Source organism: Cherax quadricarinatus, chromosome 28, assembly GCF_038502225.1.
Source record: "Cherax quadricarinatus isolate ZL_2023a chromosome 28, ASM3850222v1, whole genome shotgun sequence".
NCBI lineage: Eukaryota > Metazoa > Arthropoda > Malacostraca > Decapoda > Parastacidae > Cherax > Cherax quadricarinatus.
This window is the reverse complement of record NC_091319.1, coordinates 17,021,668-17,036,013: the sequence shown is the minus strand read 5'-3', so window position 1 is coordinate 17,036,013 and position 14,346 is coordinate 17,021,668. Positions and strand designations below refer to the sequence as shown.

At 39.2% G+C, this 14,346-nt stretch overlaps 1 protein-coding gene across 35 annotated transcripts in view; it reads right to left on the bottom strand.

Moving 5' to 3' along the window:
• baz (par-3 family cell polarity regulator) overlaps positions 1-14,346 on the bottom strand; it is a 713,284-nt gene that overhangs the window by 4,870 nt on the left and 694,068 nt on the right. For 34 of the 35 annotated variants that reach the window (XM_053782976.2, XM_053782988.2, XM_053782958.2 and 31 more), the window contains one exon: positions 7,531-7,745. In XM_053782976.2, the coding sequence (XP_053638951.1) occupies positions 7,531-7,745 (215 nt within the window). Of the gene's footprint in view, positions 1-7,530; positions 7,746-14,346 lie in introns of those variants that run through there. The other variant, XM_070089436.1, reaches the window with a different exon arrangement.

The window sequence follows — 14,346 nt, the reverse complement described above, 5'->3', positions numbered from 1 at the left end:
TGCTCTCTGCCAATCCCTAGGTACCTTACCCTTTTCCATACATTTATTAAATAATTGCACCAACCACTCCAAAACTATATCCCCACCTGCTTTTAACATTTCTATCTTTATCCCATCAATCCCGGCTGCCTTACCCCCTTTCATTTTACCTACTGCCTCACGAACTTCCCCCACACTCACAACTGGCTCTTCCTCACTCCTTTTTTTTTTTTTTTTTTATTATCACACCGGCCGATTCCCACCAAGGCAGGGTGGCCTGAAAAAGAAAAACTTTCACCATCATTCACTCCATCACTGTCTTGCCAGAAGGGTGCTTTACACTACAGTTTTTAAACTGCAACATTAACACCCCTCCTTCAGAGTGCAGGCACTGTACTTCCCATCTCCAGGACTCAAGTCCGGCCTGCCGGTTTCCCTGAATCCCTTCATAAATGTTACTTTGCTCACACTCCAACAGCACGTCAAGTATTAAAAACCATTTGTCTCCATTCACTCCTATCAAACACGCTCACGCATGCCTGCTGGAAGTCCAAGCCCCTCGCACACAAAACCTCCTTTACCCCCTCCCTCCAACCCTTCCTAGGCCGACCCCTACCCCGCCTTCCTTCCACTACAGACTGATACACTCTTGAAGTCATTCTGTTTCGCTCCATTCTCTCTACATGTCCGAACCACCTCAACAACCCTTCCTCAGCCCTCTGGACAACAGTTTTGGTAATCCCGCACCTCCTCCTAACTTCCAAACTACGAATTCTCTGCATTATATTCACACCACACATTGCCCTCAGACATGACATCTCCACTGCCTCCAGCCTTCTCCTCGCTGCAACATTCATCACCCACGCTTCACACCCATATAAGAGCGTTGGTAAAACTATACTCTCATACATTCCCCTCTTTGCCTCCAAGGACAAAGTTCTTTGTCTCCACAGACTCCTAAGTGCACCACTCACTCTTTTTCCCTCATCAATTCTATGATTCACCTCATCTTTCATAGACCCATCTGCTGACACGTCCACTCCCAAATATCTGAATACGTTCACCTCCTCCATACTCTCTCCCTCCAATCTGATATTCAATCTTTCATCACCTAATCTTTTTGTTATCCTCATAACCTTACTCTTTCCTGTATTCACCTTTAATTTTCTTCTTTTGCACACCCTACCAAATTCATCCACCAATCTCTGCAACTTCTCTTCAGAATCTCCCAAGAGCACAGTGTCATCAGCAAAGAGCAGCTGTGACAACTCCCACTTTGTGTGTGATTCTTTATCTTTTAACTCCACGCCTCTTGCCAAGACCCTCGCATTTACTTCTCTTACAACCCCATCTATAAATATATTAAACAACCACGGTGACATCACACATCCTTGTCTAAGGCCTACTTTTACTGGGAAAAAATTTCCCTCTTTCCTACATACTCTAACTTGAGCCTCACTATCCTCGTAAAAACTCTTCACTGCTTTCAGTAACCTACCTCCTACACCATACACTTGCAACATCTGCCACATTGCCCCCCTATCCACCCTGTCATACGCCTTTTCCAAATCCATAAATGCCACAAAGACCTCTTTAGCCTTATCTAAATACTGTTCACTTATATGTTTCACTGTAAACACCTGGTCCACACACCCCCTACCTTTCCTAAAGCCTCCTTGTTCATCTGCTATCCTATTCTCCGTCTTACTCTTAATTCTTTCAATTATAACTCTACCATACACTTTACCAGGTACACTCAACAGACTTATCCCCCTATAATTTTTGCACTCTCTTTTATCCCCTTTGCCTTTATACAAAGGAACTATGCATGCTCTCTGCCAATCCCTAGGTACCTTACCTTCTTCCATACATTTATTAAATAATTGCACCAACCACTCCAAAACTATATCCCCACCTGCTTTTAACATTTCTATCTTTATCCCATCAATCCCGGCTGCCTTACCCCCTTTCATTTTACCTACTGCCTCACGAACTTCCCCCACACTCACAACTGGCTCTTCCTCACTCCTACAAGATGTTATTCCTCCTTGCCCTATACACGAAATCACAGCTTCCCTATCTTCATCAACATTTAACAATTCCTCAAAATATTCCTTCCATCTTCCCAATACCTCTAACTCTCCATTTAATAACTCTCCTCTCCTATTTTTAACTGACAAATCCATTTGTTCTCTAGGCTTTCTTAACTTGTTAATCTCACTCCAAAACTTTTTCTTATTTTCAACAAAATTTGTTGATAACATCTCACCCACTCTCTCATTTGCTCTCTTTTTACATTGCTTCACCACTCTCTTAACTTCTCTCTTTTTCTCCATATACTCTTCCCTCCTTGCATCACTTCTACTTTGTAAAAACTTCTCATATGCTAACTTTTTCTCCCTTACTACTCTCTTTACATCATCATTCCACCAATCGCTCCTCTTCCCTCCCGCACCCACTTTCCTGTAACCACAAACTTCTGCTGAACACTCTAACACTACATTTTTAAACCTACCCCATACCTCTTCGACCCCATTGCCTATGCTCTCATTAGCCCATCTATCCTCCAATAGCTGTTTATATCTTACCCTAACTGCCTCCTCTTTTAGTTTATAAACCTTCACCTCTCTCTTCCCTGATGCTTCTATTCTCCTTGTATCCCATCTACCTTTTACTCTCAGTGTAGCTACAACTAGAAAGTGATCTGATATATCTGTGGCCCCTCTATAAACATGTACATCCTGAAGTCTACTCAACAGTCTTTTATCTACCAATACATAATCCAACAAACTACTGTCATTTCGCCCTACATCATATCGTGTATACTTATTTATCCTCTTTTTCTTAAAATATGTATTACCTATAACTAAACCCCTTTCTATACAAAGTTCAATCAAAGGGCTCCCATTATCATTTACACCTGGCACCCCAAACTTACCTACCACACCCTCTCTAAAAGTTTCTCCTACTTTAGCATTCAAGTCCCCTACCACAATTACTCACTCCTACAAGATGTTATTCCTCCTTGCCCTATACACGAAATCACAGCTTCCCTATCTTCATCAACATTTAACAATTCCTCAAAATATTCCTTCCATCTTCCCAATACCTCTAACTCTCCATTTAATAACTCTCCTCTCCTATTTTTAACTGACAAATCCATTTGTTCTCTAGGCTTTCTTAACTTGTTAATCTCACTCCAAAACTTTTTCTTATTTTCAACAAAATTTGTTGATAACATCTCACCCACTCTCTCATTTGCTCTCTTTTTACATTGCTTCACCACTCTCTTAACTTCTCTCTTTTTCTCCATATACTCTTCCCTCCTTGCATCACTTCTACTTTGTAAAAACTTCTCATATGCTAACTTTTTCTCCCTTACTACTCTCTTTACATCATCATTCCACCAATCGCTCCTCTTCCCTCCTGCACCCACTTTCCTGTAACCACAAACTTCTGCTGAACACTCTAACACTACATTTTTAAACCTACCCCATACCTCTTCGACCCCATTGCCTATGCTCTCATTAGCCCATCTATCCTCCAATAGCTGTTTATATCTTACCCTAACTGCCTCCTCTTTTAGTTCATAAACCTTCACCTCTCTCTTCCCTGATGCTTCTATTCTCCTTGTATCCCATCTACCTTTTACTCTCAGTGTAGCTACAACTAGAAAGTGATCTGATATATCTGTGGCCCCTCTATAAACATGTACATCCTGAAGTCTACTCAACAGTCTTTTATCTACCAATACATAATCCAACAAACTACTGTCATTTCGCCCTACATCATATCGTGTATACTTATTTATCCTCTTTTTCTTAAAATATGTATTACCTATAACTAAACCCCTTTCTATACAAAGTTCAATCAAAGGGCTCCCATTATCATTTACACCTGGCACCCCAAACTTACCTACCACACCCTCTCTAAAAGTTTCTCCTACTTTAGCATTCAAGTCCCCTACCACAATTACTCTCTCACTTGGTTCAAAGGCTCCTATACATTCACTTAACATCTCCCAAAATCTCTCTCTCTCCTCTGCATTCCTCTCTTCTCCAGGTGCATACACGCTTATTATGACCCACTTCTCGCATCCAACCTTTACTTTAATCCACATAATTCTTGAATTTACACATTCATATTCTCTTTTCTCCTTCCATAACTGATCATTTAACATTACTGCTACCCCTTCCTTTGCTCTAACTCTCTCAGATACTCCAGATTTAATCCCATTTATTTCCCCCCACTGAAACTCTCCTACCCCCTTCAGCTTTGTTTCGCTTAGGGCCAGGACATCCAACTTCTTTTCATTCATAACATCAGCAATCATCTGTTTCTTGTCATCCGCACTACATCCACGCACATTTAAGCAACCCAGTTTTATAAAGTTTTTCTTCTTCTCTTTTTTAGTAATTGTATACAGGAGAAGGGGTTACTAGCCCATTGCTCCCGGCATTTTAGTCGCCTCATACGACACGCATGGCTTACGGAGGAAAGATTCTTTTCCACTTCCCCATGGACAATAGAAGAAATAAAAAAGAACAAGAGCTATTTAGAAAAAGGAGAAAAACCTAGATGTATGTATATATATATATGCATGTGCGTGTCTGTGAAGTGTGACCAAAGTGTAAGTAGGAGTAGCAAGATATCCCTGTTATCTTAGCGTGTTTATGAGGCAGAAAAAGAAACCAGCAATCCTACCATCATGCAAAACAGTTACAGGTTTTTGTTTCACAGTCATCTGGCAGGACGGTAGTACTTCCCTGGGTGGTTGCTGTCTACCAACCTACTACCTGTTGTTATATTATGAAATGTGAAGGATAATTTATTCACATAATGAATTTTTATTCAAACCAAAAAATAGAAGATTTACTGATATGCAATAATTGTATAAATAATATCACCATTAAGTTTTTCTTCTTCTCTTTTTTAGTAAATGTCTACAGGAGAAGGGGTTACTAGCCCATTGCTCCCGGCATTTTAGTCGCCTCATACGACACGCATGGCTTACGGAGGAAAGATTCTTTTCCACTTCCCCATGGACAATAGAAGAAATAAAGAAGAACAAGAGCTATGTAGAAAAAGGAGAAAAACCTAGATGTATGTATATATATATGCATGAAGGAGGGGTGCTAATGTTGCAGTTTAAAAACTGTAGTGTAAAGCACCCTTCTGGCAAGACAGTGATGGAGTGAATGATGGTGAAAGTTTTTCTTTTTCGGGCCACCCTGCCTTGGTGGGAATCGGCCAGTGTGATAATAAAAAAAAAATATCACCATATTTGTGAACGTTTATTAGACCCACCAACTGGCGTGTATTAGACGTGTGAGGTCATCTGTTTACTCTTGAACATCAACAAAAATTTAACATTCCCGGTACTTTGAGCTAAGTTTCAAGCCCCTTCCAGTACTAAAACCAATCAAAATCATCTCTATTTCTGTAATATATCTTCCATTCTATCAAATGAGACCAAGAAATCGCAAATACAGCTATAAAAAAGGTATGAAAAAACATTGCAAATTCGCTGTTTTAATAAAAAATTACGGTCTCATTTTTTTCCTCATTATGCAATATGTACAGGATTTGTTTTATGTGGTGCACATATACCATATTGATGTATTCTCTCATATCTAGGCCCAAATTCACTGCTCACAGCTTATCAGAGCGAGTTGAGCTCATGGCGTAGAATTAAGATAAGATTTCGTTCGGATTTTTAACCCCGGAGGGTTAGCCACCCAGGATAACCCAAGAAAGTCAGTGCGTCATCGAGGACTGTCTAACTTATTTCCATTGGGGTCCTTAATCTTGTCCCCCAGGATGCGACCCACACCAGTCGACTAACACCCAGGTCCTATTTGCTGCTAGGTGAACAGGACAACAGGTGTAAGGAAACGTGTCGAAATTTTTCCACCCGCCGGGAATCGAACCCGGGCCCTCCGTGTGTGAAGCGGGAGCTTTAGCCACCAGGCCACCATTACGGTTTGGACCTTCAATTCAAAGCCATAGAACTACGGCATGGACCCTGAAAGGATAAAGTAGCTATGTCTGGTGAAAAATAGCCTGTGTAAAGAGCACACAATATACTTAAGTACCTGAAGTTTTCTAAATCTGCAGTTCAGGGAATTGCAAATACAAAATGATTGTATGATCTAAGGGCTGTAAACTTTTGTGAATCATGAGGAACATCAATTTCAATCACAAGTGAAACCAAATGAAGCCAAAGAACAGCATTATCACTCATACTGTAACTAAAGTCGATAATTTTTTTAAAATATTTTCTATACACACTGAGATGGCTATAATAATACTGCAACTGCCTACATGGTTTTAAATTAATTAAATTCTTGTTAAGGCAAAGTTTCCTACTGTAGGTGCAGGGATTAGTAAGTGTTCTTTAGTCAATTTCATTTCTCAAACTAAATACTGAGTCATGCTATATTTCACCATCTAACAGTGCATTATCTCAAAGAGATAGTATCAAGACATGAATTCATGCTGAAATTTTTAATCAATCTTTCTAGTATTTCTTAAAACTGGCTATCCTCACGCATCAAGGCTTTCCTGTTGCTGCATTATACATGAGCTGTTTCAAGGCAATTAATAAAATGATACAACAGAAATTTGGCAAGAAGCATGGAATCATTAACAAAATAATGATGCTGGTAAAGCAGTGGTTCTGAACAGAAAAATATGACTGGCATAATTTTCTCACTGGAGAGTCTACCCCGCATGTAAAGTACTGCAACAATGCTGAAATTTTTTTTAAACTGATTCATCAACTCCTTAGATGATACGAAGACAGAGAGTTGGCAAATGAAAAGACTGACTTATGTGGAACAAAATATACTTAACAGTTATTTAGGATAGTGGAGATACAGTAATGCTATACAATGTTCAGAAAAAAAATACCTTAATGTTCTTCAATCATCTGGTATAACAAGTGGAAACAGATGTAAAGGTCTTCAAAAAAGACTGCCATTTATGTTTTCAAATTTCTCTGCACACTCACCTTGATTACTGCATTCCAGCATGGAAACAATATTTACAAGGACATAACATCATTGAAAAAGAACAATGTAGGCTGACTAAACTCGTTTAAAAACTGTCACCCTTAACAGTTAGACAAGCCAAAGGATGAAGGACGAAACTTTTCAAACATGAAAGGGCACTTAAGTTGTTCAGCAAGTTAGGTAATATAAACCTAGACAACTTTCTTACTATATCCAATGTAACAAACCCACATTTCCTATAAGATGGGGAAAAGCCCCACCACAAGTTTTAGACTTCCTGTTCCCATGTAGGCCAAAATGCACCGACCACTGAGTTCAGCCAGTAAGGCAGCAATCATTCTTGTTGTGGCCTGTTATTGGGTATCACTAATTTCCCACCCTTCAGTAGACAATATTGTCTTTAGCACTGTATGCCAGTGGTTATTTCTTTGTGCTTCCCCACCACAGGATCAATGTTTGTGAACAGGTCATCACAAAACCCATTTCCAGTGATTTTTCCCTTACAAATAATCCAACAACAAGGCCTTCATAAACTCACTTCTGGCAAGAGATGCAGCAGCTGCAGCAACTGGGGGTGGTCCAGGTGGTGGAGGATGATGTCTTCTTGGAAGTGAGGTATTGCTGTTCTCTTGGGCATGAGAAATCATGGCCTGGACACTTTCATATTCATAGTAATTGCTGATGGGTCGGTGCTGGTGATCACGGCCAGAATCCCGAGGACCCCTCTGGCTCTGATATTCTCGGGCTTCACGACTGGAGTATTATCATTGTGTTAGTTTATAATAACCATAAATTCTTAAGCATAATTTCTGGTGACATGAATTCTTGTTGTACAAACATGGAAAGATGAATTTGTTAATAGACAATATAACTAATTACAGTACTTATAAAAGTTCAGTACTTAAATGTAAATAAAAGGAAGACTTACAGTTTATATTCTAATACTGGCAACATAAATTGGAAAAGCTTATCACCACCTATTTAATAGTGATGTAAAACTAATTACTGTACCCTAATATAGTGCAGGTACTAGAATTACATTAGTAAATATAATTTTACAGATGTATTTGAAATATAAGCTTCCACCACAGCAAAATAATATTTATTGCACAAAATGTAAAAATTTCATTACATCCTACACATCATTTGCTGTCAATTTTTGCTCAATCTGAGTTCTATTTTAAGGCAATCCATTGCTCTGTTCGACCAAATTCTTAGGTATTTCACTAGTATGCCTTGCATTTTGTTGACCGACCACAAGAAACTACCCATTCAACTACAGTGGACCCCCAGTATTCGATGGCATCGGTATTCGATAAATCCGGTATTCGATGCATTATATTGCAAAAATTTTGCCTTGGTACCCAATCGAAAACCCGGTATTCGATGCGATTCGTACAAGATGTGTCCACGTGTGGCTTAAACTGCCCTGTGTGTGCCAGTGTTTACAAGCCAGCCAGTGTGCGCGCATCTAAGGATACATTCGGTGCATTCCACATTATCACTGTTTTTGATGCTTGTTTCTGCAAAATAAGTCACCATGGGCCCCAAGAAAGCTTCTAGTACCAACCCTTCAAGAAAAAAGGTGCTAATGACTACTGAAATGAAGAAAGAGATAATTGCAAAGTACGAAAGCAGAGTGCGTGTGTCGGAGCTGGTCAGGTTGTATAGTAAACCCCAATCAACCATCTACTATAGTGACCAGGAAAACGGCAATCAAGGAAGCTGTTCTTGCAAAAGGTGCAACTGTGATTATGAAACAGCGACTGCAAGTGTTAGAAAATGTGGAGAGACTGTTACTGGTGTGGATAAATGAAAAACAGATAGCAGGAGATAGCATCTCTCAAGCGATCATTTGTGAAAAGGCATTGGCAGTTGCATGAAGATTTGGTAAAGAAATTGCCTGCAACTAGTGCTGATGTGAGTGAATTTAAGGCCAGCAAAGGTTGGTTTGAAAGATTTAAGAATCGTAGTGGCATACATAGTGTGATTAGGCATGGTGAGGCTGCCAGTTCGGACCAAAAAGCAGCTGAAAAATATGTGAAGGAATTCAAGGATTACATAGACAGTGAAGACTTGAAACCTGAACAAGTGTTTAATTTCGACGAAACAGGCCTGTTTTGGAAGAAAATGCCAAGCAGGACCTACATTACTCAGGAGGAAAAGGCACTCCCAGGGCATAAGCCTATGAAAGACAGGCTTACTCTGTTGATGTGCGCCAATGCTAGAGGTGACTGCAAAGTGAAGCCTTTATTGGTGTATCACCCTGAAACTCCCAGTGTGTTCAGGGAAAACAATGTCCTCAAGGCTAATTTGTGTGTGCTGTGGAGGGCAAACAGCAAGGCATGGGTCACTAGGGACATTTTCTATGACTGGTTACACCATGCATTTGCCCCCACTGTGAAAAATTACCTAATTGAAAAGAAATTAGACCTTAAGTGCCTCCTGGTATTAGACAATGCCCCTGGTCATCCTACAGACTTGGCAGAGCGACCTTCTGGGGAAATGAGCTTCATTAAGGTCAAGTTTTTGCCTCCTAATATCACTCCTCTCCTGCAGCCCATGGACCAGCAGGTCATTTCCAACTTCAAGAAACTGTACACAAAAGCTATGTTTCAAAAGTGCTTTGTAGTGACCACAGAAACTCAACTGACTCTAAAAGAGTTTTGGAAGGATCACTTTAATATCATCAATTGTATAAACCTTATAGGTATGGCTTGGAAGGGAGTGACTAAGAGGACCTTCAACTCAGCTTGGAAAAAAACTGTGGCCAGAATGTGTAGACAAAAGGGATTTTGAAGGGTTTGAGGCTAACCCTGAGAAGCCTATGCCAGTTGAGGAATCCATTGTGGCATTGGGGAAGTCCTTGGGGTTGGAGGTTAGTGGGGAGGATGTGGAAAAGTTGGTGGAGGAGGGCAATGAAGAACTAACCACTGATGAGCTGCTAGATCATCTTCAACAGCAAGAGGCCACACCTGAGGAAACTGCTTCTGAGGAGGGGATAGAGAAATTGAAGAAGTTGCCTACTTCAAAGATTAAGGAAATGTGTGCAATGTGGCTTAAAGTGCAAAACTTTTTTGATGACCATCTCACTAACACAGCTATTGCAAGCCATGCTGGTGACTATTACACTGACAATGTTGTGAAACACTTTAGGAATGTCATAAAGGAACGGGAGGTACAGGCCACTATGGACAGATATGTTGTGTGACAGAAGTCCAATGACTCTCAAGCTGGTCCTAGTGGCATTAAAAGAAGGGAAGTAACCCCGGAAAAGGACTTGCTACCTCAAGTCCTAATGGAAGGGGATTCCCCTTCCAAACACTAACACCTCTCTCCTCCTCCCATCCCATCAATCATAACCAGATCTTCATTAACCCTTTGAGGGTTTCGGCCGTACTAGTACAGCTTACGACCCAGGGTTTTTGACGTACTAGTACGCCTAAATTCTAGCGCCCTCAAATCTAGTGAGAGAAAGCTGGTAGGCCTACATATGTAAGAATGGGTCTATGTGGTCAGCGTGCGCAGTATAAAAAAAAAAAAAATCCTGCAGCACACGGTGCGTAATGAGAAAAAAAAAACTTTGACCGTGTTTTTGGATTAAAACAGCGACTTTGCACTGTACTTTCGTATGGTATTTATTGTTGTGTTCTAGCTTTCTTGGTCTCATTTTATAGAATGAAAGACATATTACAGAAATTGAGATGATTTTGACTGGTTTTACAATGAAAAGTACCTTGAAATTGAGCTCAAAGTAGCAGAAATGTTTGATTTTTACCAAAGTTCAAAAGTAAACAAATCATGCCAAGCGTCCAATACACGTCAACTGGCGAGTCTAATATTATTTCACAAGTGCGCTGATATTATTTATACCATTTCTACACTAATGCAGTAGTCTGCATAACAGTAAATCTTATTTTTTTTGTAAGAATAAAAATTCAAAGTGGAAAGCCAAAGAAACATAAGAAGGGCCTGGGGATGTGACTAACAAACAGAGGAAATGTTATTTTAGTGCCAGGAATGTCTTTCTTGCTTATTCTGGATCCTATTCGGAAATTGGCATCTTTTGAAATTTGTGTGAAATTGGCAAAATTGCTAAATTCCGACCACTTTATTGGATAGTTGAAATCAGTAAATGGGTGGTTTCTTGTGCTCATTCTATAGAAAAAATGGAGTTCTAGCGAAATAGTTATGATTTTTGTCGATTAGTACACTGGAATTGGCAGAAAATAGGGCTCAAAGTGGGCAAAATCGCCGATGCGTAAACATCGTCGAGACTGCTAATTTCGCGAGAGCATAATTCCGTAAGTTTTCCATCAAATTTCACACTTTTGGTGTCATTATGATCGGGAGAAGATTCTCTATCTTTTCATAAGAATTTTTTTTTTTTTTTGAAATTTGGCCGACCCAGAGAGCAAGTCTCTGAGAGAACCTGTCGACCCCCAAAGGGTTAATTCCTAAACCTTTTGCATTAAGTTCCATGAGATTCCACTTGAGTGGTACTCTGTCTCTGGTCTCTGTTTTCCAGGTGCCTAATTTCATTACTTTGCACTTGCAAGGTTGAAACTGAGTAGCCATTTGTTTAACCTTTCTGTATTCTGAAAAGATTTCAATGTAGTTTTCTGCTGCTGTCTTTTTATTTTATTGTAAATCTATCATTAACCCTTTCAGGGTCCAAGGCCCAAATCTGGAGTCACGCACCAGTGTCCAAGAATTTTCAAAAAAAAAATTTTTTATTTTTTCTTATGAAATCGTAGAGAATCTTTTTGTGAAGGTAATAAAACAAAAAGTACGAAATTTGGTGGAAAATTGACGAAATTATGCTCTCGCGAATTTTGATGTGTCAGCGATGTTTACGAATCGGCGATTTTGCCGACTTTGACTCCCATTTTAGGCCAATTACATTATTCCAATCAACCAAATTCTTAGCTATTTCACTAGTATTACTTCTATTCTATCGATTGAGCACAAGAAATTGCCAAGTCAACTGTTTCAACTACAAAATAAAGTGATTGGAAATTGTTAATTTGGCCAATTTAACACAAAGTTCAAAATATTCCAATTTCAAAATAGGGTCCAGAATAAACAATGTAGGCATTCCTGGCACTAAACTAACATTTCCTCTGTTCATTAGTTATGTTTTGAGGCTTTACAAATAAATTCCATTTTGATTTTTTATTCACATAATGAATTTTTATTCACACCAAAAAATAGAAGATTTACTGTTATGCAATACTGTGATAATTGTATAAATATCATCACCATATTTGTGAATGTATATTAGACCCACCAGCTGACGTGTATTAGACATGTGAGGTCGTTTGTTTACTCTTGAATATCGGCAAAAATTTAACATTTCCGCTACTTTGAGCTCAGTTTCAAGCCATTTCCAGTGCTAAAACCAATGAAAATCATCTCTATTTCTGTAATATGTCTTCCATTCTATCAAATGAGACCAAGAAATCGCAAATACAACTATAAAAAACATACGAAAAAACACTGCAAAGTTGCTGTTTTAATCGAAAAATCATGATTTCAGTTTTTTTCTCTCATTATACACAGTGTGCTGCAGGATCTGTTTTATGTGGTGCACACATACCACATAGATGTATTCTCTCATATCTAGGCCCAAATGTACCACTCACAGTTTATCAGAGTGAGCTGAGCTCATGGCGTAGATCTACGGTTTGGACACTCACCATAAAGCCGTAGATCTACGGGACGGACCCTGAAAGGGTTAATTTCCCACCAAGGTTGGATGACCCAAAGAAGGAGAACACATTCACCATCTTTCTTTCTTTAGTCATTTTTCAAGAAGAGCATGGATATCACAATTCCCATGATCCAACAAAATGCAACATCCAATCAATTCTTCCAGGGCTACCTTGCTCATACTCCAACAGCACATCAAATCTCAAAAAAGCAATGTTTCCACTGATCTAACACACCTGGGCTGAATACCCAAGTCCCTACCTCTCAAACCATCCATCACATACTCCTTTCAAATCCCTTAAGCCTTCTTCCATCTACCCAGATTTATACACTCTCTTGGTCAACTAATCTTGCTCTATCCTTTTCAAATGACCAAGCCATTGCAATGACTCATCTAATTCCTGTTTTATATATTTCACACTACCTTACTGTCTTTTAATTTTTTTTCATTCTTGCTGTGACAAAGATCATGCCTCACACCTATAGAGATGCATGCAACATTATAATTTAATACATTTCCTTGTATCATTCACTGATAAATTTCTTTCTTTTCTAGGCTCATCACTTCACCTATATTCTTTCTCTTAACTACACCATGATTCACTTTACCATTCATACACCCATTCACCCATATATCTACTCCCAGATATCTAAAATACATTAGCTTCCTACATATGCTTTCCTTACACTCAGACATTTAAGCTTTTATTCCTTAGATGCTCATCACCTTGCTCTTCTTTCTATGTTCAATTTCAACTTTTAAACTTTGCATCTTTCTTATTTAATCTCCAAAAAGCAATGTATCATCAGCAAAGAGCAACTGTGAAAACTACCGCAGTATATTAGCTTCGTTATCTTTTAGTCTTGACCTCTTCTAATACTCATAATTTTGGCATTCTCTGTAAACATGGATATTCAAAAGTATATCCCAATCAGCAGGTCACTCACATACACTAGGAAATGTAAAGGTCCTAGTACTGATTCACAGATTCTCCACTAGTTACACTCAGCCATCCAGTCACTTCACCTTTCACTGCACCTCTCCAGCTTGTGTAACAGTCTACTGTGGTACTGTCATGCAATGTTAAAAAACATTTTTAACAGTCTAGTAAATGGTAATCCCCTCATCCTTTTTTCCTGTTTGATCACTGTCAGCCAATTATGCAATGATACTTCCAATTTAACCATGCGTGTCGTAAGAGGCAACTAAAATGCCGGAAGCAAGGGGTTAGTAACCCCTTCTGTATAAATTACTAAATTTAAAAAGAGAAACTTTCATTTTTCTTTCTGGGCCACACTGCCTCGGTGGGATGCACCTGGTTTGTTGAAAGACTTCCAATTTAACTTCAATGAAGATATTCAAGGAAACTGGTTAGCCAGCCTTAGAGTTCTGGAGGTGAGAAGGGTAGTGTTTATATTATACGTATTATATTAACACATTGGCTGTCTCCCACCAAAACAGGGGTGGCCCAAAAAAAAAAAACTTTCATCATTCATTCCATTACTGTCTTGCTGGAGGTACGCTTACAGTGCAGTTATAAAACTGCAACATTAACACCCCTCTTTCAGAGTGCAAACACTGTACTTCCCATCTCCAGGACTCAAGTCCAGCCTGCCAGTTTCCCTGAATCCCTTCATAAAT